We start from the raw sequence: 27371 nt of genomic DNA, 5'->3' as shown, positions 1-27371 counted from the left end.
TCGCTGAAGACGTCAAGGAGCAAGTTAACAACACCTAGAAGCGGACTTCCTGCCATGGCCCAGCGGAAACGAATCCCACTAGGATCCATGAGAATGCAGGTCTGAGCCCTGGCCTCACTCAGTGGGTTAAGGATCCAGCGTTGCCTTGAACTGTGGTGTGGGTGGCAGGTGTGGCTGTGGCTGTGGCTGTGACGTAGGCCGACCACTGCAGCTCCGATTCAGTCCCTGGTCAGGGAACTTCCATATGCTGCACCCGAGCCCCGCCCCCCAAAAAACCTTCCACCAGCAAAATGTTCAGAACCAGATGGCTTCACAGATGAATTCTATCAAAAATTTAGAGACGAGTTAACACCTATCCTTCTGAAATTATTCCCAAAAATATTCAGAGGAAGGAACACTCCCAAACTCATTCTATGAGGCAACCATCACCGTGACACTGAAACCAGACAAAGATACCACAGAAAAATGAAAATTCCAGGCCAATATCACTGATGAACACAGATGCAAAAATCCCCAACAAAATACTAGCAAACAAAATACATTGAAAGGATATATTGATCGTGATGAATCCCACGAGCAAGTGGGATTTATCCCAGGGACACAAGGATTTTTCAATACCCGCCAATCGATCCGTGTGCCACACCACATTAACAAACCGAAGAATAAAAACCATATGATCCTCTCGGTAGATGCAGAAAAAGCTTTTGACAAAACCCAGCACCCACTTCTGCTAAAATCCCTCCAAAAGAAGGCATAGAACATGGTAAAGGCCGTACAGCTAACATCTTTGTCAACAGTGAAAAGCTGAAAGAATTCCCACTGAGATCAGGAACCAGACAAGGATGTCCGCTCTCACCACTACTCTTCAACATGGTTTTGGAAGTCCTAGCCACAGCAATCGGAAGACAAAGTAATAAAAGAATCCAAATTGGAAATAAATAAAAGGAATCCAAATTGGAAAGGAAGAAGTCAAACCATCACTGCAGAGACTGTTCAGAACACTAAAAATAGAGTTGCCATTTGACGCAGCACTCCCACTCCGGGCGTCTGCCCAGAGAAAACCATGACTCTGAAAAGATGCGTGGACCCCAGTGTTCACTGCAGCGCCATATACAATAGCCAAGCGTGGAAGCCCCCTAAATGTCCATCGACAGAGGAGTGGATAAAGAAGACGTGGTACATACATGCGGTGGACTATGACTCAGCCTTTAAAAGGAAAGAGATAATACCATTTGCAGCAACACGGATGGACCCAGACATCGTCACGCTAAGTGAAGCCAGGCAGTGAGACCCAAACGGTATGTGCTGTCACTTCGACATGGAATCTTTAAAAAGGACCCAAGGACCTTCTTTGCAGAACAGAAACTGACTCACAGACTTTGAAAATTGTCTGGTACCAAAAGAGACAGGTGGGGCTGGGGGTTTAGGGAGGAAAAGTTGTAAAATTAGGTTGTGAGGATATAATAAAACTTGCTGAATGTAAGAGAAAGAAGTATGGACCTGGGAGATCTAGCAGCACCGCAGGGGGACTTCGTGGAGGTAAAAACTACAAGAGAAGACATGAAAAATACACCGAGGAGGGTCGCTGGCGGATCCGACTCTGGGCAAGCGTGGCAGTACCAACTTCCCACACGAGCGAGGGAACAGAGAACCACAAAGAAACCATCACTCATGTGTGACAGCTTCAAGCAGCCCCACCTGTGTTTTCTTGGAGTCCTTGAAGACGACGAGAAAGTACGGGGTTGTAGGTGCAGAAAAACCTGTTAGAAACGGCAAAATGCTTCAACTGTGCTGCAAACTCTGAACCCGCAGGCGTCAGCCCAACAAGCCCAAGGACCGTGGGGGGCACAGCGTGCTCAGCACCAGCGATCGACAGGGACCCTGAAGGGTCCCCCCACAGCCTTGACTGGAGCTCACGAGGGCTCTGTTCTGGGGAATAATCCCTGTGTGCCTGAAGAGAACGCGCAGTTTCTGAAAAAGGAGCCCCGGCTCCTGAAGATGCCCCATAAATTGGGCTTGTTCGCTGTGTTGTCCAAATCTCTGTTTTCACTCATTTAATTACGCAGTGGCCTGACACAGCCCAGGGAGTGTTCTGGAAGGTCTGCGGGCCTGGTTGGCAGGCTCACACCACCCCCCTCTGGAAGCCAGAGGCTCGTCCTGAGGTCGAGGTCAGTTCTGCGCTTGGAGGCTTGCAAGCCACCGGCCAGGGCAGCAGCACGTGTGCCGCGCTCCAGCTTCAAGTCCTGGGTGGCGGCTGCTCCACTAGCAGGTCTTGGGGGAATAGGTCTCTGCAGACCTGGGGGCCTGGGGGCCAGAGTGCAGCCGGTAACCCAGAGGGCACCCCCCGCCTCCTTGTACAGGAGGGCAGAGGGGGCGGCGGGGCTGCAGGTCTCCTGCAGGCAGGAGGGAGCAGTAGCCTCACGCTGGAAGCAGGGCCCCCTGACCGCGCTGACAGGGACAGAGACGTGGAGGCCACAGGCGGGCCGGCCCCCCCGGAGGGCCCGAGGCCATGCAGTGTCTTTCAGCTGCTCCCCAAGTTCCGTCAGGAGGAAGAGGCTGGAAACCGACGTGGTGACCGAACAGCAGCAGAGCCAGCAGGTGGGCCCTGGGGGCTCCTTGTGTCCGACACACGCGTTGCTCACCTGCAGAGGTGGGCCTGGGGGTCCAGCCTCCGGGACGAGGCTTCATGACTGCATGGCTCACGGAGGAGGAGACGGCGACGTCCAGGAGCCTGCCCAGGGCCACCGCCTCCAGGAAGCATGGTCACAGCGGGCGTGACCACAGCGGGGGCGTGGGGTGGGGCAGTCTGCAGACAGCGGAGGGCCACCACCTGCCGTGGGCCCAATCCAGGCTGGCTTCTGGCCAGCGTGGGGCTGCAGAGTGGCGGGGACAAGGCCGGGGCGGCTCCCACCTGGGCACGGGCGTGGGCACAGGTTCAGGGGGCCCGGACCAGACCTGGTCTGCTCTGGACCTCAGAGCCCAGCACTGGGCCTGGGGCGGAGAGGGTCTGGGCCACCTGAAAGCCGAGGACTTAACTCTTACCAAGGCTGATTTCAGGTTTATTGCCATGAATAATTTTTATTATTTCCCATAAAGCCTGCTAGTGAATTCTGAAGAGTTTTCTTAAAAGTTCCTTAAATTCATACAGTCTGCTTTAATAATCAACAGATGCACAGATGTGAACCCACTCTCTGCAGTCCATTTCGAATTTGTTTTTTTCTTCCCAGAATAACAGATGTGTTCAGAAAACTTGGAAAGTCTTTAAAATACGGCTTCTGAGACAAGTGACATGCGGGTCCTTGAAAGTCTTTCCCGGCGGCCAGAGGCGGCCGAGGACCCTGGCCCCTCTCCTCTCCGATGCTTTCACTAGGAGCACGGCGGCGCAGCTGGACCTCAACTGCCCAGCATCCCCGCCACGGAGCTGCGGGCACCCCCCACCGGGAGGGGCGTCCTGGCGGGGGGGGCGGTTTCCTGGCTCTAAGTGGACTTGGGAGCCCCGTCTGGGAGCTCCGAGCCCTCAGGCATCATGATCACGGTGGCCTCGGTGGTGTCAGATTGGGGGGTCTCTTCAGCAGACTGGCTGTGCCCCACACTTGCTATGGGGGTCACCTTCACCCTGTACCTGCCCTTGAAGGCAGGCAGGCCCTCGGCCCCCCAGCTGGACAGCGGCACGGCCCCCGGAGCCACCCGGTGCGCAGGCTGCGGCCCGAGGCTGTCGCGCTGGAGCCGGCGGGGCAGCTCCTCGGCCGGGTCGAGCTCCACCTGCCCGGGGATGGTGAGGACCGTGGACTCCAGCATCCAGGAGTCCGTGGGAGCTGGGCGCACACGCTGGGCCCTCATGGACCACACGTCCTGGCCTCCGACCTGCAGCGCGCCCTGGAGCGGGAGGGATTCTAGGGGGTCCTCCACAGGCGGGACGGCGGCGAAGAGCCCCCGCTCGGGTGGCTGGGCCAGCGCGGGCCCCTGGGCTCCTGCAGGAGAAGGAAGCGCGTCTGTGAGCACTGCCCGGGGAGGCGAGTGCTGGGCCCCGAGCCCGCCCGGCCCGCGGTGCGGTCGCAGCCCGTCCTCCCTGCCACCCCAGCCATCCCCGTGGAAGAGCGGAGAGGACAGCCCCACGAGGGCAACGGGGCCCGCTGGGGCCACGGGGCTCTCTGGTCACCTCCTCGCCGCGCCCTCGGGCACCAACGTGGAGCGCCTGGCACGCACCGCGAGCCTATCTGGGCAGCACGCGGCTGCTTCTGCCTGGCTTGGACCTTTAGAGATGAGAAGGGAGCCCCCTCTTGCTTCTCCGCTTGTGTGACCGAGGCCGCCGCGGCTCCAGCGGGAATGGACACCTGCGGGTATAACCTGCTCTCCGGAACATTCTACATCCTCCTTTGTGTCTCTTTAAAGCAGCCAAGGTCGGGAGAGCCACCGAGCGATCAAGGATCCCGCGCGGTCCCTGCCGTGGTGCGCGTTGGACCCCTGGCCCGGGAACCCCGGCATGCCGTGGGCGTGGCCAACCCCCCCCCCAAAACAGCCAAGTTTTCTGATTTTCTCCATGAGTCTTGTACATCTTTCCTTGGGTTTATTCCTGGGGACCTCCCCTTTTGAAAATGCTACTGAAATTTTTGCTCCTAAGAGTTCTTACTGATATGTAGAAATATCTACACAATCCTCACTCTTGAAAGACACACAAGCGGGTGCCCGAAGCCTGGACTGCCACACACTACAGGTGCCGTCCAGCTCTGCACCGGCTGCAGTCAGTCTGAATGAGTTACTTGACCAGTGACTCCGTGGGAGAGAGTCTATCACGGAATATTTAAAAATGTATGTATTTTTTGGTCTCAGGTGTTGGTTAGACTTCATGAATCTGTGAGTTGGTATCTAATGACAGTGCTGGCAAGGTCTCAGCCATCATCTCTTTATCTATTTATTTATTTATGTTGTCTTTTGTCTTTTTAGGGCCACACCTGCAGCATATGGAGGTTCCCAGGCTAGGGGTCTAATCGGAGCTACAGCTGCCAACCCACACTACAGCCACAGCCACTCGGGATCCGAGCCACGTCTGCGACCTACGCCACAGCTCATGACAACACCGGATCCTTAACCCCCTGAGCAAGGCTAGGGAGTGAACCCACGTCCTCCTGGACACTAGTTGGGTTCATTAGCCACTGAGCCACGATGGGAACTCCTGTTATTTTCTATTATTGTTTAGAAATGTTCGCTTCTGACAATAGTGTGCACTTTTAAGGATTAGTCTCAAATTGGGGCACACGTGTGTCAAGTCTCTCTCCCACACGGTTCATGACACTCAGGACCGTCTGGCTGCTTCGACGTATCACCTCTATTTTCACTTTCTAGGGAACTTGCACACTGTTCTCCGCGGGGGCTGCACAGATTTCCATTCCCACCAACGGCGTGGAAGGGTCCCTTTTCCCCCCACCCTCTCCAGCATCGTGGTTTATAGACGTTTTGATGACAGCCATTGTGGCCAGTGTGAGGTGATACCTCAGTGTAGTTTTGATTTCTCTCATAACTGGTGATATTGAGCATCTTTTCATGTGTCTGTTGCCCACCTGTACGTCGTCTTCAGGTAAATGCCTATTTAAGATTTCTGCCCATTTTAAATGTTTGTTTGCTTTTTTTTGTGGCCACACCCATGACATAAGGAAGTTCTTGGGCCAAGGATTGAGTCCGAGCTGCGGCTGCCTGAACGCCGGATCCTTTAACCCAGGGATCCGGGGGTCAAACCTGTGCCTCCGCAGTGCCCGGAGCTGCAGCAGCTGGATCTTTAACCACTGAGCCACAGCAGGAACTCCTGCTCATGTTCTGCCTGGGCTTGTTGTTCACACTGAACCTTGTTTCACTCACTCGCCAGCCAGACTGTGCCGTGGACCTTGCTCTGTGCGGTCACCATGCGGTCGGCCACCGCTGCTTGTCGGGATCCACAGCTCAGACTGCCGGCCCCCCAGGGGGATGCCCTGGGTTAGACACAGAGCTTTGCCAGCTAATGCCTCCTTGGGCGTCAGGGGCAGGGCAAACGCGGGGCCCCGGGGGCTGCCTGCAGACGCCCTGGTGGCTCCAGCGTGTCTTCCACATCCCAGGGACAAGTGTCCCAGCCCTGACTTTCCATGCCGATTTCTCTCTTTCGACTTTTTTTCTTTGAAAACATTGAACTCTCTAAGGCATCCAACTTGGGGAGACCCCAGAAGGACCCAGACCGCAAAATGTCTTACCTGAAACCGAGCCTTCGGTGTGGTCAACGTCTTCTTTCTCAGGCTGCCGTATTATCTGCACCTGATCGCCTTCATCCTGCCGAAAGAGAAGCAGCAGGGAGTGCATGCTGTAGGGTTTGTCACACTGCCAAAGGGGACAAAAGGTAGCGACCAGAGGCCCTTCTGGAGACAGACAATCTGCCCCTTCCCGTGGTGACCTCTGACATGGGGGCAGTCGCCCTGCCTCCCGAGTCCAGGCCACGCTTCGTGGTTCGTGTGACTCGAACCACGACTGCGTCCGGTGAGGAAGGCTGGCTTTCTGTCCCGCGTGCGCATCAGGATGGAGACGAGCGTGGCATGTGACGCATTGGCTCCGGCTCCACACTGCCTCCCGTGGACGGCGCTGCATCCCACCTGGCAGAGCCCCCAGGGAGCCCGCGTCTGAACAGCTGTTGTTTTCCTCGCCCTGGCGCTACTCTGGCCCCGGGGACGGATGGCTCCACTGTCCTGGGTCCACCAGCTCCCAGAAAGGAGGGACCACAGTTCTTGCCGGGCTGGCCGAAGGCTCAGGGATGGTGCTTGTTTCAGTTTTCAGGGCTGAATATGCGGCATGAACCAGAGACCAGGACTATGCGAAATCCTTCTTTGAAAGTTTGGAGTGACCTACAAGCCAATGTCACTGGCGGACTTCTAGATCTATAGCATGCTAGAGTCCTTCCTGACCCAGTACTTTAAAATTATAGTCACGATAGAACAGATACAAATATAACTGCAGAGGGAAAGGGAAGCCCTTGTTGGGCCAGAAAGGACAACTTCCCAAAGAAGAGAAAGAAAATGGGCACAAAGACACAGCAGAGGGTGTGCGGCGGGGTTAGGGGCTCCCGACGGCACCTTGCTGGGGCTCCTGCAGGCTGAGCAGCTGAGCAGCAGAGCAACTGATCGCTGCTGCAAAGCTTCCTGAATCCAGAGGCAACAGCAGGGTGTCCGCCCAGCCGAAAGCAGCGGGAGCAATCATCTCGGTGGAGACAGGGCAGGTGAGAAAAACCCACCCAAGGAAAGGGTAGCCAGGAAGCAAAGCTGAGCCTGGGTACTGCCAAGCACTCGAAAACTCCTCAGAAACACAGGAAAAATATTAATTTGGAGTGAAAATAAAAACGTGACAAAGCCTGGTAGGAGGACCGGTGGAGGACTGGGGAAGGAGCTTTGTGGGGAAGGAGACAGATGGTGGGGACGCTGAAGACGTGGGGTTGAAGTCTGTACATCCGAAAGGGTAGTTGACTCAAGGAAAAAGGTTGCAGTAGGAATCCTTCCTTAGACTGCTCCTAAGAACAATGAGCATCGCACATTCAGGAGCCTGTGCAGCTGCTGGACCATCTGGGGAGGAAGGAAGCCCCCCCGCCCCCGTTCTTTGTCCTGTTGTAGCTGGGGGAGAACAGCCCTCGTTCTGGGCACGAGTCACACTCGATCATTCCCTTTTCAGATGTTCACTGTAATCCTTGAGGTAACCACCAAGAAGAAAACGAAAAAACACACAGAAAAGGAAAGAAGAAGGAAATCAAGACGGGGCAAAAATTCAACTAAATACAAGACGTCAGTAATGGAGGAATCGAGGAACCAAAAATATATGTATGAGATACCTGGAAGGCAAATAGCTCAGTGGCCGAAGGGAATCCTTAGCGGTAAGTGCCTTAACTATAAATGAGACTGGAAACAGGTGAGGTCCCACAGGAAACGACAAACCTGCCCTGACTCAGGTCACACGCACCAAAACCCTGGGCCGGAGGAGGACTCGCCTCCCCACAACCAAAACGTGCAGCTTTGAATAGAAAGTCCAGACGGCCTCTCTTGAGATATTTGGGTGAAAGCTTTGTCTCAACAAGACCAAAAACGTTATCTATAAAATACTTATAATCGTGACCATATTGAAACTCGTGGCTCAGGTTCATCAAATCTCAGGGTACACAGATGGTCAAGCTGCCCGGTGGCGCTCTGTCTGGAACTCACCCAACTGATAACGGGTGTGTGTTGAGAGAATGCAAAGAACTTACATAAATCGCTAAGAAAAGCAGAAAGAGCCCAGCAGAAACATAGGTGGATGGAGGAGAAAACGCATGGCGCGTGTGCCCTCAGCGTCTCAGCGCTGAGAGGAGAGCCGGGACCCCCCGTCCACACACGCCATCTGCGGGTCCAAGAGCCAAAGGCGTGAAGCAGCGGGACCTCGGGTGCACTGCTGCAAGAGGGGAAGTGGCGCAGCCATGTGAGCAGCAGTCTGGCCTCACCTCGTGGCGCTACATATGCAGGATTCCACACCCAGGGGACACACATGGCAGGGGCTGTGTCAAGACCGGGCATGGGGGCCCCAGCCCGGTGGCCAACACATGGAGCCACCCTGACCCCTGTCCAGGCAGCGGGGACGAGGGAGCGTGATGTGGGAAGAAATGGCTTCAGAAGCAAAGCACACGGCCTGCAGGGACAAGATGCAGAGTCTCGGCAGCTGAGGACCACTCGGTGCAAAGTGCACAGGGCGACTCCGCACAGAGTCCAAACACGGCGCAGGCGGGTGGCTCCCTCTCGGTAAAGCCAAGAGCAACCAACGCATTGCGCGTGTATAGTTCAGGACGCGTGCGACCCGAAGCACGAAGCCACAAGGCCCACAGGAGAAGGCAGGCCATGTGGGGGCAGGGACTCAGAGGGGGGCCACGGAAGCAGCGGCAGACGCGTCAGGACCCTGGCTCTTTGGATGGTGGTGGTGCTTCTGATACCGAAAATAAATAATTAGAATACCGAGTGATTGAAAAAGCCGGTCACGCACAGAATGGTAACGAGTCTGCGTCCCCAGCCAAGGACGGCGATGAGTGGATTCTGGGCAGCTCGAGTGTGGCACCACCGACGGCGCGACTCCAGGCTGGACACCAGGCTCCTCTGAGGAGTGAATGTTAGTGTCTCAGCTCCTTGTGAAGACGCCTGCTCCAGGCTGTAGAACCAGAAACGTCTCCACACGGAGCTCCTCTGGGGAGCCGAAAGGAGCCCAACGCCTCATTGTGAAAAACACCAGGACACAGAAACACTGGTAAGGCTGTGCAGAGAACCCGGCGACGCACTGCACCGTGACCGCGACTTCACACCCGCCCGCTGCCACTGCGTGGACTTCGGTACACCCCAGCAGGCTGCGGTGATGCTGTCTCCATGACGACTGCCCGGGGTCTGGCTGCCTCCGCCACACCCAGGGCCCCGTCCCTCCCTTCTCTGCTGCTCCGCTCAGCTGGGCTGCCCTCTGAGTGGCACCCGGGGTCACAGACACCCGCGCCATCCAGAATATTGTCCTAACCTCGGTACTGCGTCCTCCTCCCGCACTTGGGGCTCGGAAACTGGCCCCTGTGGGCTCACCTTCAGTGATGCAGAGCCCTCCGAGGTGATGGTACTGAGGGAGCTCAGGCTCTCGCGGATGGACGGCGGCAGGAACTCCCTGCGCCTCACGCTGCTGGAGAGGAAAGGACACCGACGTGAGCTTTGGGAGGGGGCGTGAGCAGGGCGCCGAGGCTGCAAGTGCAGCATCCGCAGGTGGTGGGAGCCGGGGGTCGGGGGGTGGCAGATGCCAGTGTAGGAAACGACCGATTCTTTTTAATTTTTAGTTTACCTTGTGTTACATGACACTACGTGAAAGCTATTGAGAGCGGAGGGTCGGATGCAATCTCCAGATGCTTAAAATGTGGAAAATGTTTATGAAAGTAGCTTTTCGTTGAAAAGATATTCTGCTCACACTGTATGCTGAGTAGTGAATAAAGAGTGACTTTTTTTTTAGGTCAGCATATGGAGTGTCCCGGCTAGGGGTCGAATCGGAGCTGCAGCTGCCGGCCTGCACCACAGCCACAGCAATGCCAGATCCAAGCTGCATCTGCGACCTACACCGCAGCTCATGGCAACACCGGATCCTTAACCCACTGAGCAGAGCCAGGGATCGAACCTGCATCCTCATGGATACTAGTCAGGTTCTTCACCCACTGAGCCACAGCGGAAACTCGTGAATAGTAACTCTGAGTATCTCCATGGGGTGTGGCTCCGGGTGGTGCTGGGTTTGGGGGCTACAGTGAGAAGCAAAAGGGAGTAAAAGTTGATGTACTTACCCTAAAAAAAAAAAAGAATAGCTATAGCTGCATGTCCATTGCCACACGCCGTTCTAAGACGCACACTCTGCGAGACGCACAGTCTTGTCGTGGGGACCGGGTACACCCTTTAGCATGTGTGCTCGAAACTGGGTCAGGAGCTTTGCAAAGGGCCACTTTCTGCCTTTGGGGCAGGACCGCGTGCAGGGGGTTGGCCTGTCCCGTGGGGTGGGCAGGCCTGTCATAGCCAACACCTCCTTGACACGGGGCTGGGACGCAGCATGAGCCCTGACAGACCCACACGAGGCGGCGTCCCAAAGCATCGCGCGTGCTCGCGGAGAGCCCTGGCGGGTGTGCCTTGGCTCAGGCCACGCTCTTGCAGAAAGACGGCGCAGACTGACCGCCTTGCGGGAGGAAGACTTCGGGGAGTTGCGAGTGGGTGAGGTGGTGGAAACTGTCTCTCCCCTCGCACCGTCTCATCTCGGCGCCCCCAGCACCCGTCCCGCCCCCCCCCCCCCCCGAGGGACAGACAGCTGCATCTCAGGTAGGAAAGCTTAACGAACTTACCCCGGGAACCGTGGCTTCTGGCTGGAAGCTAATTCCTGGGGGGGAAACAACACCGCGTTAAAGCCACGCCGACAGCGAGCGTCCCTGACCCGGCTCCAGCCCGTTACCCGTGGAGCCGCGAGGGGAACCCAGGGCTCGAGAGGCCTGCGGCGGGCCAGGCCCTTCCTCGTGCACTCGCTCGGGTGCGGCCTGAGCTCCGTCCCCTCCAGTGTCATGTGTCGGAGCCCCGGCCGCGGGCGACGGGGAAATGGTGCCTTGGCAGAGGCCAGTGAGGCGAGGTCCCGGGGTCCTGACCCACCAGGACTGTTCCGAGGAGGAGGCCGAGGCCGAGGCCACGTGATGACACGGAGCGAGACCACCCCGGCGCCCAGACTTGGGAGAAACTGCATCCGGACGGCAGCCCCGGCAGAGGAACAGGCCGGCCGCATATGCGCGTGGCCCCGCTTCCCCGTGGAAGAGGGCGTGGGCGCTGGGTCCCACGAGAGGGTGCCGCCGGCTGGCTCTGCATCCCCGACCCCACCCCACCTCGGGCCTGGGGCCTGGGGCCTGGCCGCCCCCGGTACTTTCTGCTTAGAGCCGGGCTGGCGGGCCCGGGGTCCCGCTGTGGCTTCTGCCTGTGTTTCCTGAAGGCCTCTTGAGTGACACGGAGCTTCCTCTCAGGGGCTCCCTGCCGTCCAAGACCCCTCTGGTCAGGCTGCTTCAAATCTAACCCTACCCCTAAGTTCTGTTCAGAAGCCCGGGGCATCGTTTTTTCTTTTCCCTCCCTTTTTAACTTAAAAATGTAAGTATTACTTCATACACTTTTACTCTAAAAATCACAACCATGTATGACACTGAAGACAGAGAAGCCCATCACCGGAGCCCGACGGTCTCAGTGCATTTTCGTGCATTTGCTCTCAGCCTTTTTCCCGCCCTTTTTAGGATCTGGTTTTTGTTTCATACAGTTGCAAATACGTCGTATATGTAATTTTATATTCTGCTTTTGCCACTTATTATTTAAAATTTTTAGTATCTAGTCGTCAAAGTCAGAATTGTCATGGCTCTACCGTCTCTCAGGACAGGCTATTCAGCCTGTTTTTCTTAATCAGTTACCTAAATTGGGATTTTTCAGGTTACTTCAGCTTTTCCGTTACTCTAAACACCATTTCAGGCAATGTCTTTGCGACAGAGCTTTTGTCCTCATTCATGGCTGGGTCTGGAAGGTGACTGTGAGCAAGGGAGCGCCTCCGAGCTGCGTGTGGAGCTTGGGCGGGGGCGGCTCACCCCTCAGCAGGAGCACGAGACCAAGGACCTTCAGACTTGGTCCCGGGGCGTCTCGGGGAGGCCGCACCCAGTCCCGCCGAGGAGCTGAACCCTGACTCCAGGCTCCGGTCGGCGGCGGAGGCACCGTGCCAGGTGCGCCCTCCCTGCTGGCCGGCCGTCTCTGGGGGCCCTCGTGCCAGGACAGAAAGTGTGCTGCTGAGGCCACGCGGGCGAGACCCGGGACAAGAGCCGCTTCACCAAGCCCGGCCTCCGGGACACCGGTTTTTGAATCTGCGTCTCTGTCTCACACAGGTGTGCCCCGCAGTTAATATTTTGGGTCCCTCATTTTCCTGTTACCACCCCCCTGCCCACCCTGTTCCTGTTCGAGTAGCAGCCTGGGGACCGCACAGTGTCTAAAGCAGGCCGCCCTCCTGCCGTCCCCACCACAGGACCCCGCACGGGGCCTCGCCCGGCCCAGGGCTCGTGTCCGGTCGCACCGCACTCACCTGCAGTGACAAAATGCTCTCCGGGAGGAGGGTGATGGTGGACGCCTTGTCCGGGTATGGAGCAGACAAGATGCTCTCCGAAAGGAGGGTGATGGTGGACGCCTTGTCCGGGCACGGAGCGGACGAGATGCTCTCCGGGAGGGTGGTGATGGTGGACGCCTTGTCCGGGCACGGAGCGGACGAGATGCTCTCCGGGAGGAGGGTGATGGTGGACGCCTTGTCCGGGCACGGAGCGGACGAGATGCTCTCCGGGAGAATGATGGTGGTGGACGCCTTGTCCGGGTATGGAGCAGACAAGATGCTCTCCGAGAGGAGGGTGATGGTGGACGCCTTGTCCGGGCACAGAGCGGATGAGATGCTCTCCGGGAGGAGGGTGATGGTGGACGCCATGTCCGGGCACGGAGCGGACAATGTGAGGTCCAGCGACGGAGCGGGCGATGTGAGGTCCGTGGACGTGAGGCTGAGGATGCAGAGGAGGAAGGAAGGGCAGTGTCGGTCCACCTCGCTCTGGGGGCTCCGGGGGATCCTTCCGGAACCGCGAGGTGGCCCTGACCTTGGAGCCCACACCCCTTCTCCTAAAGGGCACGCAGGTCCAGAGCCAAAGGCTCCCCAGGCCCATTTCAGATTGGCTGGGGACCCTGCCCCTTCCAGCTTCCTCCTGTGGGGTGTGCCTAGCCTGGGTCCGTCCCCTCAGGGTATTTTGGAAGCAAATAGTCTGGCTTGGTGGGGTCCCAGAAGGAGGGAATTTTGTCCAGGACGAGGCATTCTCTGAATTGCGGCCATCACGGATTTGGATCACAGCGATGGTGCAGCCCGGGACTCTGAGCTGATGCTTGAATGAGGGAAGGTGTGATGGGTGAATTACTTACACGAGGGAGGAGCGTGGATTTGGGTGGGCCAGAGGGCAGACTGTTATGGGGTTAATTCGAGAAACACAAATAGCTGACCCTTGAACACAGTGGGTCTGAGCTGTGTGTGTGTCCACGAGACACCCATTTCCTCCAGAGCCTCAGGTGTCACACCCAAGGAGACACCCGACCTTGGCCTGACATGTCCGCCTGCGGTTGATTGAATCCATGGATCCAGCGCCAGGGATATGGGGGCCCAGCGATGGGACTTGAGCAGCCACAGACCCTGGTCGTGCAGGGGCTCCTGGAGCCAAGCCCCCACAATGCCAGGGGCAACTGTATCGGGGGCCCCATGCAGGACCTCAGAAAGGGCCCGTATTTGGAGATAAGGCCTTTCAGAAGCATCAGCTTCCGACGAGGCCAGTGGAATGGGTATCAATCCACCACGCATGGCAGCCTAGAAAGAGGGGCTTGTGCCCAGCGACAGCCGGGCACGGAGGGAAGACAGCATGAGGACACGGGGAGACCACTTCCACCTGCACGCCGCCAAGAGGGCCCTGGAGCAGACCCCCCGCCCGCCCCTTGCTCAGACCTCCTGGCCCCGGAGCAGTGAGACAACGCGGCTCTACCTCCAAAGCCGCTGCCTTGGCGGCGCGTTGCTCTGACAGCGCTGGTGGCCGAGACACCTGCCGTGATACTGAGGGCATTTGCTGGTTCTCCGCCCTCTGCCAGGGGCCGACCTGTCTCATCCGGAGACAGGGGGTGCTTTTCATATGTGTCCTCACCCCAGTGGCAGTCTTTCTGACAGGCACCTCCATCCGCTCCTGGCAGAACCTTTGCATCTAACGGGCTCGACACTGACTCCAAGCGAGGAGCCCTGACTTCCAAGAGCTCACCTGAAACTACGTGTCCTCAGAGGCCAAGAAAGGCTCTGAGACGCCGCACGGCCTGTGCTCCCTGAGCGGCACAGGGCACCAGCGAGTGCCGCCTTATTTCTGTGTCTGCACACGTTGGTTGGAGACGGGAGAAAATTACTGTCAGGTTTGCAAGTTCACTGAGCAAAACCGAGGTACGTAAATGGCTGGAAACGTTAGTAACATCAAGGGAAACAACTTCATTTTCCATCTGTTATCACCTTATTTAAAGATGTCCCACCCCAGGAGTTCCCGTCGTGGCTCAGTGGTTAACGAATCCGACGAGGAACCATGAGGTTGCGGGTTCAATCCCTGGCCTTGCTCAGTGGGTGAAGGATCCGGCGTTGCCGTGAGCTGTGGTGTAGGTTGCAGACGCGGCTCGGATCCCGCGTTGCTGTGGCTCTGGCGTAGGCCGGTGGCTACAGATCCTATTGGACCCCTAGCCTGGGAACCTCCATATGCCGTGGGAGCGGCCCTAGAAAAGGCAAAAAAGACAAAAAAAAAAAAAAAAGATGCCCCACCGCAGATGCATTATTTGTCAAAGTAAATTGAGTTAAGAAGAGTCCACCCTCTTTTTCAGATGGATAACACACCTCGAAGCTTCTTACCTGTGCAGAGGTGGCATCAGGATGACAACTGGCCCCTGTGAGAGAAGTAAAAATTACTGAAACTGTAGAGGAAGGAATGGTCTACCCGGATGCCACTCTTTCCCAACACTCAAGTCTACCTTTAGCTGACTTGAAGTGACGCGTCTGGGGACGCCTGAGACCTGGGAGGGGCGCCCCCTTTCCTCCCCAACCACGTGCGCGCGCGGGCACAGGTGGGACCCGCCTTGAACTTCTGTTTGGCTTTGCCTGCAGGGCGAGCGCCAGCGGGGCGCGCTGCTCTCTTCTGCCTTGGCCTCTCTCGCCCACGTGCAGGGCGCCCGACTGCGGTTTTCGTTTGCATCCTCCTGGCGTCTATGACACCGACCTCCTGTCACATGCTAGTCTGCCACCCCCATGTCCTTTTCGGTAGAGAGTTTCTTCCAATTTTTGCCTATTTTAAAAACTAGGTCATTTTTCTTAGAGTTTTGAACGTTCTTTATTCTGGATACAAGTATATGGATTGGAAATAGTTATTCCAGTCCGTGGCTTATGTTTTTATTTTTGTAATGGTGAATTCTGAAGGGCAAATAATTTTCATTTTGATGAAGGCCACTATTTCATATTTTTCTCGAATAGTGTGTTTGGTGTCATACGAAGAAAGACTTTGCCTGACTCAAGGTCACAAAGATTTTATTTTGCCTTCTTCCTCAAGTGTCAGCCTTTAGCCCTTCAGTTCAGGTCTTTGATTGACGTGAGTTACACTGTGCAGGCGGTGAAGTAGGGCATCAATTATGAAAAACATATTTCTCCCCCTTGAACTGACTTAGCTCCTTCGTGTAAAATCCGCTGACCAGGGATGTAAAGATTTTCCCTCTGGAGTCTCCGTTCTGGTCCATTGATCTACAGATCCGTCCCTACGCTGGCACCATTCCGTCTTGATTCCCACAGCTTTACGGTAAATTTTGCAGTCAGACTGTGTAAGTCTTCCGGTTTGGTGGCTCTTTTCCTGAATTGTTTTGGGCACCCTAAGTCCCCTGAAGTTCCGCATATAGTTGGCTCTTTCCTTAAAGAAAGAAAGCTTGCTGGGAATCCAGCGGGGATCGTGTGAATCTGTAGATCAATGTGGGGAAACTTGCCATATTTTTCCATCGTGACAACTTTGAACCTTCCAGTCCACAGATGCTGGAAATCTTTCCTTCTGTTTGGGTTGGGTTTAACTTCTCTCAGCTTTAGCCTGTAGCTTTACATACACAGATTTCTGTCCTTGTTTTGTTATTTTATTATTTTTTGATACTACTGTGAATGGAATAGTTTTCTTCTTTTTTATGGCCACACCCATGGAAGCTCCGAGGGCCAGAGATTGAATCCAAGCCACACCTGTGGCCTATGCTGGAGCGGTGGTAACGCCAGACTCTTTAACCCACAGCACTGGGCTGGGGAGCCAACCCGCACCTCCACAGTGACCCGAGCCGCTGTATCAGATTCTTAACCCACTGGGCCACAGGGGGAACTCCTGAAATAGTTTTCTTTACGCCATTTTCGTATTTTCATTTCTAGTGTATAGAAATATAAGCTCGGTTTTTAATATTGATTTCATATCCTACCACCTCGCTAAGCTATCTTACTATTTCTACTAGCCTTTCTGCAGTTTTTTAAGATCATGTTTCCTGCAAATAAATACTGTTTCACTTTCATGTCTATATATATTTTTTGGCTTCACCGCACAGGCTGGAAGTTTAATGAAATGTCTAATAGAAATTTGGAGTGGACATTCTTTTCTTCGTGCCAATCTTAAGAGGAAGGCATCCGGTGTGGATTAAGTATGAGTTAGTTGTAAATTTCATCAGTGTTCTTTGTCAGATTCAGGCTGTTTTTCCCCCCCAGGGTTGTAAAATTGTTTGGCTATAACTGGATGTGCTGTGATTTTTCTGATTTATTGATGTGCTTATGTATTTGTTACCTTATTAATATTCTTATTACATTAATATATTTTCGGATGTTAAACTGACCCTGCATTCCTGAATACACCTCACGGAGTCACGGCGAACAACCCTGTATGGGTGTGACTGCATTGGTTTGCTCACATTTTGTTAATGAGATTTGCCTCCCCATTCACGTGTGATATTATTGGCTCATGCGCCTCCTCCTTCGATGACATTGCTTTTGCTGTGACAACCTGGCCTCATAGAATGAGTCGGGAAGGCTTTCTTCCTTCTCTATGTTCTGAACGAGTTTGTGCAGGATTGGTTTGTTTTTTTCTTAAAATATCAGCCACGAAGCCGTCAGGGCCTGGGGTTTTCTTTGTGGCTAAATGAAAATGACTAGTTCGGTATCTTTATTCACTACATGTGCATCTGAACTTTCTATTTCTTCATCAATCAGTTTTGGTAATTTGTGTCAATTAAGCAGAATCGTAAATCCCTTCCTTAAGTAATGAAGCGTGTTTCAACCTCGGAACACTTACCATTAAATTTAGAAAAGTTTAAGAGGCTCAAACCCATAATGTGACTATTTTTGCAACAGAAAGTCACCCCCACGTTTGGCATTTGGCGTTTTACGTCCTGGACACGGACGGTAACTTCTCCCGCAGTGGGGGAGAAAGGCCTCCCTCTCAGAGGCTTGCAGACCCGCCTGAAACTTGGGAGCTGCGCTTGGCCCTGCGGGGTCCTGCTGGCCACCAACGGACACACTCGAGCTGTGCCTGGAGGACCCTCAGTGGGGTCTAACACGGTCACCAGTGACAAGTGCCTGTCAGAGTGGTGGTGTCAAAAGGGGCCGTTCCAGGCAACTTGGAACACTGGGCACCCCGGTTTTAATGGCAGCAAAGTGGAAGCCATGGTGGCCTGCTCCTGGCTCAGACCGAGGGTTCCCTTTTCGTGGCTGAGCCTGGGATGGGGGCAGGCGGGAGGCGTGACCCTATCAAGCGTGGCTCCCACCTTCTAGAAGAAGTTGTTGGCAGAGGTGCGAGCAGGATGGTGTGGCCCGTCCCTCTGCCTAAGCCACAGCCAGGAGCACCCTCTGACCCCTGCTGGAGCCACCCTGACAGGAAGCTCCCCCACAGAGAAGGCGGGGCAGCACAGCCCTGCTCACAAACAGCGTCGGACCGGGCGGGCCTGGCCTGGGGCTGAGCTTCCAGGAAGATCCGGAGGGGCCGCCCGCGCCCACGCGGAGCCCGTCTTCCTCCAGCCTGTTCGCTCGCACTGCTGCCTAACGTGTGTGCGGGCACATCCAGCAGAGGTCAGGGGCTGCCCAGAGAGCGCCCACACACCGGACCTGGGTGCCGTGGTCACTAACCTTTCCGTAGGCTTCCGTCCATCCCTTTCTGCTGCGTTTCAAGGCCCACGCAGGGCAGACGCTCAGCCGCTGCCGTCGGGGCGTCTCGGGCCCGCTCCCCCAGCCCCCGGTCAGGGTCCCTCGCTCCCTCAACGGCCCCGCCCACCTCAGCTCCCCCTTGAAGGCACCCCGGGCATCTCGCCAACGCTTCCGTTCGGTAAGGCCCGCTCGGCCTCCGTCTGGGGCCCTGCACCTGGCACCCCGCTCTCCGTGAGGCTGGCGGCCCACACTCACCTTCGGCACAGCCACGGCCTCTGGCGCCACGCCGCTGAGGGAGCCCGGCTCCTGGGAAGGCGGCAGCAACCCCACGTGCTTCTCTCTGCTGGGTGGGCGGGAGGAAGGGAGACTGTGCTGAGCCACAGGTTCCAACAAGGAAGGGGAGCTCGCCTTCCCGTCGCAGAAGTGAAGACGCCATTGCAAAAAACATCGCACTCCGACACTGCGGACTACAGTGCGTCCCGAAGACGGGAGAATTCATACCATAAAAATCACGGTTTTCCTTCTAACAGACTGTGTTCGCAATACAGGGAGATTTCTTAAAAAGGCTTTCAAAGAGTTCTACAATACAATCATAATTTTATAAAACATAAGGCATCTGATGCATAGAAAAAATATTTTTTAAAAGGAAGACCTGAAAGATACTAATCAAAACGCCGGCGACTGCTGGGCACGGACAAGAAAGTGTGTCTGTGCTACGCTGGGAAGCTCGGCAGGTTCCCAATTGTCTACAGTGAATGTGCCTTAATTCGGCAGAGTCTGAAAACACTAGGTGTTTGACGTGGTGAGGCTGGAGTCTAAGAGTTAAGTTTACCGTCCTGGTTCCAGTTAGGGGCCTACCATTCTTGCCAGAACGATAAAAATATTCATAGATTGCATTTAAAGGACCACAGCCAAAGGTGGCCTTCGGAAGTGAAGTTCAAAATGACCTAGACTTTCAAAATATTGTGCCAATCGGATTTTGAATAAATTCTCAAGGAAAACACGGTGGATTCATTGAAAGGGGGTGCTCTTAACCACACCACCTGTACCCTAACCCAGCCAGCCTCCCAGTGAACGACACGAAAATCAGCAGCGATTCTCAGCACGTGAGAAGTGGGCTAACTGTGTGCTTCGCCCTTTTCGGACTCACCTGGGCTGTAGGATGGGGAGCCGTGCGGCCCCCAGGAGCCCAGCCCAAACCTGGCAAAAGATCCCAGCATTTCTGGATGACACGCAGCAATGAGCCAGACCTGGTGTCCGGACGGTGGGCTGGGGTCTGGGGCAACCTGGTTTTCAGAAAATCAGCCTTTCGAAGCGGACGAGGAAAGGCAGGCCATTTAATGAAGGAGGTGTCTACCATGGGTTACGCCGTGATAAAATAACCTGAGCTCCAGCCTCCGCGAATGCACAAATAAACTTAGGATTAAAACCAAAATGTAAACGGAGCAAATAAAAATTATGAAAATATTAGCAAAGACTGCGGAGGCTACTATTTGGAGCACGTAAGAGTTCTTAAAGCCAAGCCAGTTAAGAGGAGCCTGCAGCTACCTTTCAGACCCACAAAACAATTCCAGCCAAAGATTAAAGCAAACCGAGCCAGACTGACCTTCGCACAGAAGAGCGCCGGTGGCCAGCATCCTGCCGAGAGAGAGGAAGGGAACGTTACCCGGTGAAAAACAGTTGTTGACACTGAGCTCGTTTCTACAGAAGTGCCCGGCCGTCCTCGGGTGACGTGGAGCCGCGGGTCCCGGGAAGGCAGCCCTGGCGCACGCGGGCCATCACAGCTCTGGGCTGGGGACAGGGCTGCGGCGGCCGCGACGGGTCCACGACGGAAGGCAGTGCCGACCTTCCTCGCAGAGCCGTGTGGCGCCCCACTCCCCGCCTGGGGGACACACTCCCCCGGCCGCACCGACACGTGGGCTCCGGCTCGGACGGCGGCCACTCCAGTGTGATGTCACCTACGGTTTCCTTAACGTGGCAGGAGGTCGACTGTCTTTAGCTGAGCTTATACCGGCCCATTGATCCCTTTGGGGAAACGTGTTCAAATCTTTTGCTCATTTAAAACACTGAGTCGGGAGTTCCTGTTGGGGCTCAGCAATAATGAACCCTATTAGTATCCATGAAGATGGGGGTTCGAGCCCTGGCCTCGCTCAGTGGGTTAAGGATCCGGCGTTGCCGTGAGCTGTGGTAAAGGTGACAGATCGGATCCCGCATTGCTGTGGCTGTGGTGGAGGCCGGCAGCTGCAGCTCCAATTCGACCCCCAGCCTGGGAACTTCCATAGGCTGCGGGTGCAGCCCTAAAAAGACAGAAAATAAAAAATAGAACACCGAGTCATTTTTCTTATAACTGAGTTTTGGAAGTTCTGTACATATTCTGGGTACCGGCATGTGATTTGCAAATACTGATTTCTGTTTGCGGCTTGTATCTTCACCTTCCTAACAGGGACCTTGAGGAGCAAATGCTGCTTTTGATGAGGAGCAGCCTGGAAGGAGTCAGCCCCACCGCCTTCGTCTAGTGGAGAGTGAACGCAGAAGTGATACAACCCCACATGTGCACACTAACCCCCCCCCCCACATACTCACAACCACACAACGCATTGCATCACAAAACACACACGTGCAACCACTCACACACACACACACACACACACACACACACACACGCTGTGGCTGCGAGGCCAAGCTGCTAGGTGGGAGGTTACATCACCTGTACCTGTGACGGTCTTTTCTGTGAGTCTGAGTCTCTTCTCCCATGTGAAGAGTTCAGTTGGAGCTGCTGGCGGCCCTGGGTAATGTATTCATACGTACTCAGCTTCTTCTTTACTGGAAAGGAGAAAGGGCAGCGTTAACAGCTGTCAGCTCCCCGCCCGGGGCATCAGAGCTGGCTCCTGACCTGGAGCTGCCAAGCATCTGGAAGGCCGCTCAGGGCCCCCCGGGCCCCCATCCCAGCCGGGCCGTGGCTGCCCTCCCTGCCTCATGAGCCCTTGAAGCAAGCAGGGCCCGGGGAGAGTGCTGGCCCGGCTGAGCCGAGACCCCGGGCCCCAGCGTGTACAGAAGCCCCCGGGCCATGGAGAGACAGCCTCCGTAGACAAGCACTACTGGCAAAGCTGGTTCTGGGCCCACGTCAGCCTTGGGCCTTTATACCAGGCCTTCTTTCCCTGAAAACCAACAGACACGAGAACAGATGGTTTATAATTATTTCTGGAAAGTGACAAGGCCACCCACAGCAGCCTATTTGGAGCTTGAGGAGCAGGAGGGCCACTTGCACCCGCGGCCCATGAAATGCTCGGCGGCTGCCGGCCCAAGCAGGAGCCGAGGCCCCCCGCCCGGCCCGGTCCCCTCCCCATCAATGTCCTGGATGCTGCGGTACTTCTTCTCTGGCTGCCGTCTGTTGGGCTGGCTCTGCTTGCACCCCTCAGAACCTGTGCCACAGCATGAGGGACCCACGTGCCTGCTTGTGCTCTGTGCCCGAGCTCCTTCCTCTGGCTGGTCTACACAAAGGCCACCGAGCTCAGACGGGAGCGGTCCCCAGGGCGCGCCCTCCTCTGAGCAGTTCCGTGTACAACGTTCTGATCCAGGGCAGTGAGGAGGTGCAGACCCCGGACTCGAAGCCTCTCGGCCAGGAGCTGGGGCTGGAGCCCGTGAGGGATCCGGAGTGAAGGCCGGAGTCCTCCCGAGGCAGAGGCCCCGCCCCACCGGGGCCGGCAGCGGCTCCTGTTGTCCCACCACCCACAGTGCCCTCTCCTCCGCACCGGGACGAGGTTCTTCCGAGCCCACGTGGAGGGGCAGCCGGCAGCCCTGCCTTGGGGCCCTCGGGCTGCACAGTCCCTGGCGCACAGGCTGGTCCTGGCCACTTGCAGAGAAGGCTGCTCCTGGGACTGGCTTCTGTCCCTCTCCATCCCTGGCTCAGATGGGGCCGCCCTGTCCTGAGCTGCTTGGCCGGGCGGCGTCCATGGGGCGGGGGTGGAGGGAGGCCCGTGGCTGAAGCCTCGGGACAGACCCAGGCCGAGGACGCTGAGCCCCACTGGGTCTTAACCCACAGAGACGGAGGGCCCTGAGCCTGGCGTTCAAGTGGCTCCGTGGGGGGTCATTTCACCACGGCTAACGGCAACTGCTCTGCTGGCGTGATTCTTTCCTGGAAATCCATTCTTCCATGACCTATCAGCCCTGAGCTGTCTTCTCCCCAGAAGGCCTCGGGGGCCCCACCCTCAGGGCGGAGGCCACTATCCTCCTGGATGCTCGGCCCTGCCGCGGCCAGCGGCCGGTGAGTCCTGTGCAGGCTGCTCTCCAGGTTCCCCCTGGTCCTGCGGCCTCTCATGCACAGCCCCGGCCGCAGCAGCAGCTCCAAGACCAGCTTGCCCGCCCACCTCGCCTCCCCGGGCTCTGCCGTTTCCAAAACGCCTCCCTGCCCCGTGGCCTCTCCACCCCCGCCCCCGACCGGCGTGTCCGGAAGCTCAGGGAAGCCAGCAGGGCTCAGCTGAAGGACCCGCTCAGCATGACAGGCCCAGAGGGTCACAGGTGTTCCTTCCAGGGAAGCATCAGGGTGGGGGGAGCCCAGCCCAGGGAGCTCCCCCACCCCCGTGGCCGCCCTGTCCGCGAGCGCAGGGTCGTCTTTTGCTGAGGGATTCTGTTTCTAAGCCCCCTTCTTTCCCGCCGTCCTTCTCCCACCACGGAGGTTCGGCTCCTGCTCTGAACACTCAGGGCGCTTTGTGCGACTCCTCCAAGTTTTCTGCTCGTCTTGGAACTGAACCTGGCCCTGCTGCCCCCCAGGGGGTCTCTCCTCTTCCTGTGATTTGCCCTCCGTGCTCTGGGGTCTCTGGGGACTGAGCAGGGCCTGCCTGCCTGCCTGGGGACCATGCGAACACGGGGCAAGGTTCGGCCGAGGCGGAGCGGGGCTCGGGGCACGTACTCAGGTAGAGATGGAAAAAGAACAGGTGCCCCAGGAGCAGGAGGCCGACCATGATGATCACCAGCACCAGCAGGCCGATGAGCAGCAGCACGGGGGCCTTGGCCCTCACCGGGAGGAAGGGGAGGAAGAGGAGCCACGTGTCCCTGGAGATCCCTGTGCAGAAGGCGGGGGGGGCATCAGCTGGCTGCCTCAGGAGGGAACCCCAGCCTGAGGGAGCGCCTCCCCGCCCAGGCAAGCCCTCCGACCTGCCCAGGTATGTGTCCTGCCTAAGAGCCCTCGCAGCCGCCCTCCTCGGGAGAAGGTTCCCGAGGCCGCCGGGCACTGGGCGGCCCTCCGGCTGACCGCCATGTGGTGTCAGGAGGGCTCTGCTGGCTGCGCCCAGAACCCGGGGCCTGGGCTGGCTGAGGACCCGTCACTCCCGCCGTTCCCGCCCCACCGCACGTCCCTTGGGACTGCCAGGGGGGCCAGGTGTGGCCCCCGCTCTGGGTGCCTGATGTTGCCTGGACGCACAGCCTCAAGCAGCCACAGCGGCGCCTCTGCACCCCAAACCCACCCCCTGGGCACTGGGGGCTGAAGTGAAGACACTGGGCTGCCGCCCCCCGCCCCCAAGATTTGACCAGGAAAACGGAGCGCGGGCAGCAGCGAACCTGCAAAGTGGGGGTCCGTGCGCAGCTGCATGGGATCGACCAGGAACTGGACGAAGAGATAGCTCAAGATGGCAAACATGCAGAGCAGCCCGGCCAAAGCTGACACCACCGAGCTGAAGAAGTACCTGTGGGAGAGGCCAGCGGGCTCAGCGCAGCCAGCGCGGCCCAGCCCTGCCAAGGCCCAGGACCGCACGGGGCACCCGCAGACGTCCCATCTGGACGGCAGCTTGGCAGCCCACGTCCGGCTCTGGCCACACCCTCAGCCCTTCCTCCTCTGGCTCCGCTGGGCCTTTCTCCTCAGCTCCTGAACGGCCCTCATGGGCTCCTGACCCCTGCCTGAGCCCCGCCTGAGCCCCACGGCCCCACCTGCAGTTTCTGTGGCCTCACAGTTTGCACCTGAGGTCTTAGTCTCATAGGGAGACCGAGGCTCAGAGACAGGGTGAAACTTGTTCAAGGCGGCCCAGCATTCAGCTGCCACCCGGCCCGCTGCGTGTGAGCACACACCGGGCTCCACGGGCCTCTCGCCCCGGAAGCCAGGCAAGGGGCCAGGGGTGCTGAGTGGGGCTCCCGAGCAGCTGCGCCTCTCTCTGCCTGCAGAGGCCATGCCTGGCAGGACGTCCCTGCCGAGGCCCAGGACCATGCCTCTGCTCCCTCGAGGAGGCAGCCCCTGGGCAAGGGTTCTGGGACGATGATTTCACCGCGAGGTCTTCCTCTGTCTCTCTCAGGCCTGTACCATGGTCAGCTCTACCCAGAGGCCTGCCTTGACCCGCAGCTTACGCATGTCTTTGGGGCGAGCTGAGCTGGACACGGGGTCCAGGGGTGGGTGGTGTGCGAGGCGCCCACCCCTCAGGAAGAGGCGGCCCCGAGGCCCTCCTGGCCCTCTGGAGGCCCCACCAGGCCAACCCCTGCTGCGTGCCAGGCATCCGCCCCTCCTGACCTGCCCAGAGGAGGGGGGGCTCCAGAGACGCCCCCTCTCCCGCCGGAAAGACCCTGCCGAGCCGGGGCTGTGCTGGAGCCCGGCCCTCTGGGTCCCCGACACGGGCAGGGTCACACCCCTCGCCTGGCCCCGAGGGCAGGCAGACCTCAAGGTGACCAGCCAGTGAGGCGGCACCTTCCCGAGGCGCGTCCAGGTGCAGGAGGGACCGAGCCCGCGTGAGGAGGCAGGCCTGCCCATCCCGGGCCCTCCCCACTGAGCCAAGCGGGCCTCACCGGTAGTTCTTTCTCCCCACGCAGTTGTTGAGCCATTTGCAGTGGTGGTCGAAGCCCAAAACACACTTGTTACAGGCACTGCAATGCTTGGTCTTGGGATCTCTGGAAGGAAGGGGGGCGCCCTGTGAGCGGTCTGTGCGGGGTGGGGGGAGGGGGACCTGTCAGAGGCCCCGTCTGCCTGCAGAGGAGACACGGGGTTGGGGGGCAACCAGCACAGGTGCGCCTGCCAGTGGTGCCAGGGCTGAGGCCTGGAGGCCAGAGTCAGATCCCTCCCTCCCCGTCCCCCACGGACGCCTCCGAGCCAGCAGCCCGGCCATCAGATGGCCTGAGTCGGGCCTCGCTTCTCTCAAGGGGGCGGTGCCAGTCCACTGCCTGGTCCCCCCGCGGCCAGCACCTCCGGGCCTCGGGGCCCCGCCCCTGGCACTCACACATTGGTCTCACACAGATGGCAATACAGGTCCTGGATGACATGAGCGTGTTTGGACCTGTCAAACACAGGCATAGGCTCCAAATAGTTCTTCTGATGCACGCTTTTCTCGGCCGGATTGATGGAAACTGCGATGATGTGGACCACGAGGTGGAAGAGAAAGATGCTACCGGTGACCTGGAGGGGGCTCGTCAAGGAGCAACTCGGCCCGCTCCGCACGGTGCGGGGCGCTCGCCCCAAGATGCCCTGGGCCACCGGGCGGCCGCAGGAGCCCACGCCTGGTGGGCGGCAGGGAGCTGGTCAGCCCCTCCCGTACCCGCCTCCCGCAGAGGCTGCCCGAGTCCTTCGCCCTCCAGGACTGGAGGCTGCGCCCTGTGACCCAGAGGGACAGATGCGCTTGCACCTGTGGGCACCAAGCCCGGCCCTGGAGGCGGTCGTGGGGGTCGTCAGGGCGGGGGGCAGCGCCCAGCACACAGGTCGGGTCACCAAGGAAAGGGGGGGAGGGCTCAAACACAGGCCAGGAAGCCGGGGCCAGCCCAGTAGGTCTCTCTGTCTCTCTGTTTCCCTTTGGGTCTCTCCCTCTCTGTCTCTGTCTCTGTCTGCTCTGTCTCTCCCCTCCCCCAGGGAAAGACACCCCAGGCTCCCACCCCCTCCAGGACTCCCAGGGTAAAATCGAGCCCGCAGATCCTCCAGCCTCCTCTCCAGGGACCAACACACCATCCCCATGGAAACCAAACAGAAGGGGCGGAAGCACGGGCCTGGCCTCCCCAGGAGCCCTGCCCTGCTTCCCAGGACGGTTCTGAGCCAGGAAGGTTCAGGGCTTACAGGCCCGGCTCCTGTGAGAGCGGCCTGGGCGTGGCGGGGGTGTGCCTCCTACTGCTGCCCGCGGGTGTCCTGGCGAAGCCGCGGTTCACAGGCTCTGCTGTGACTCCGCAGAGGCCCAGGGCGGTGCGGGCTCTGGGCAGTGAGGCCTCCCAGGCTGCACTGCTGTCAGGGTCCGGGGTCTGCCCGCCCCACCCTCTGGGGCTTGCGCTTGCAGGCGTGGTCCAGCCTGGATAAGGGCCCAGAGGAAGCTTCCATGGCGCTCAACAAGGCTCGGTGGGGGCTGGTTTGGCCAACACTGCTCGGCCCTTCCTTGTCCTCTGGCCTCGGGTGCAGGCCCAGGGCCCTGGGTGCTGGGCGAGGGCGTGTAGGTATCAGAGGCTGGGGGGCAGAGACCGCCGTGAAGGCAAGAGTGAGCTGGGGCTCAGAGGGCTGGGCCAGGGGAGGGCGGGCGCAAAGCCAGAAGAACAGGGAGATGGCTGCTGGGGACCAGCCAGGCCCGGGCACCTACAGAGGGGACGGGACTCGGCAGAGAGGGCCAGGTGAAGACGTGGCGATGCTGAGGCCCTTCCTGCCACCGCAGGCCCCTGCAGGCCGCCCCTGCTGTTAACAGATGAGCCATGCTCCCGTGGTCAGTGGCCAGCCTACACTGTCACAGCTGGTGACACCAGCACATTCCAGTACGCTGGTCCCTACACCCACTTCCTGAAGCCTGAGGCATGGCCGGATGCACAGCACTGTTTGTGTGGTTACCGGGGCAACGGGAGTGAGTCCTGCGCAGGAGGCCGGCGATGGCAGCAGGGGACAGATGTGACAGGAGGTGGCACTGCAGCCCAGGTGCCGCCCCTCCTCTGTGGAGCTCAGCGGGATGGTTCTCATCACACACTGTGGGCAGGGCCAGCGGGCCAGATGGGAGGCTGGAGCTGAGTGCTCTGTCCCTGCGTCCACCCTCAGCTCCCCCCAAGGCCACCGCCAGGGAGAAAGTGGGGACAGCAGCCCACTAGCGACTCCCGTCTCACAGCGGGGGCACCTGAGCACTCGACCAGAGCCTGAGAGGCCAGCCCTGTGGCGCCTCGACTGA

At 58.1% G+C, this 27371-nt stretch overlaps 1 protein-coding gene across 2 annotated transcripts; it reads right to left on the bottom strand.

Moving 5' to 3' along the window:
- LOC110257285 lies at positions 465–26965 on the bottom strand. Of its 2 annotated transcripts, none has more exons than XM_021076900.1 (13): positions 25470–26965; positions 25042–25143; positions 23833–23957; positions 23186–23338; positions 20990–21099; positions 19883–19914; positions 18532–18616; positions 14986–15020; positions 12616–13075; positions 10868–10902; positions 9585–9678; positions 6219–6294; positions 465–3971 (listed from the first exon to the last, which is right to left on the bottom strand). In XM_021076900.1, exons 1-13 carry the CDS (start codon positions 25541–25543, stop codon positions 3478–3480), a joined length of 1875 nt encoding a protein of 624 aa, XP_020932559.1. In that variant the 5' UTR covers positions 25544–26965; the 3' UTR covers positions 465–3477. The 2 variants fall into 2 exon arrangements, with proteins under 2 accessions (XP_020932559.1, XP_020932558.1); XM_021076899.1 differs by having other exon boundaries at positions 18532–18619; positions 25470–26964.

Source organism: Sus scrofa, chromosome 16 (genome assembly GCF_000003025.6).
Source record: "Sus scrofa isolate TJ Tabasco breed Duroc chromosome 16, Sscrofa11.1, whole genome shotgun sequence".
NCBI classification, from domain to species: domain Eukaryota; kingdom Metazoa; phylum Chordata; class Mammalia; order Artiodactyla; family Suidae; genus Sus; species Sus scrofa.
Note: the sequence above shows the minus strand (reverse complement) of the source record. Positions and strands in the feature narration are given on the sequence as shown.

Coding starts and splice junctions, on each gene's coding strand:
- LOC110257285 (XM_021076899.1), bottom strand. CDS start 25,543: ATGCCTGTGTTTGACAGGTCCAAACACGCTCATGTCATCCAGGACCTG. Junction 23,339..23,832: donor CACGGACCCCCACTTTGCAG/GTTCGCTGCTGC, acceptor CCTTCTGCACAG/GGATCTCCAGGGACACGTGG. Junction 15,021..18,531: donor AGGCCGTGGCTGTGCCGAAG/GTGAGTGTGGGC, acceptor CTTCTCTCACAG/GGGCCAGTTGTCATCCTGAT.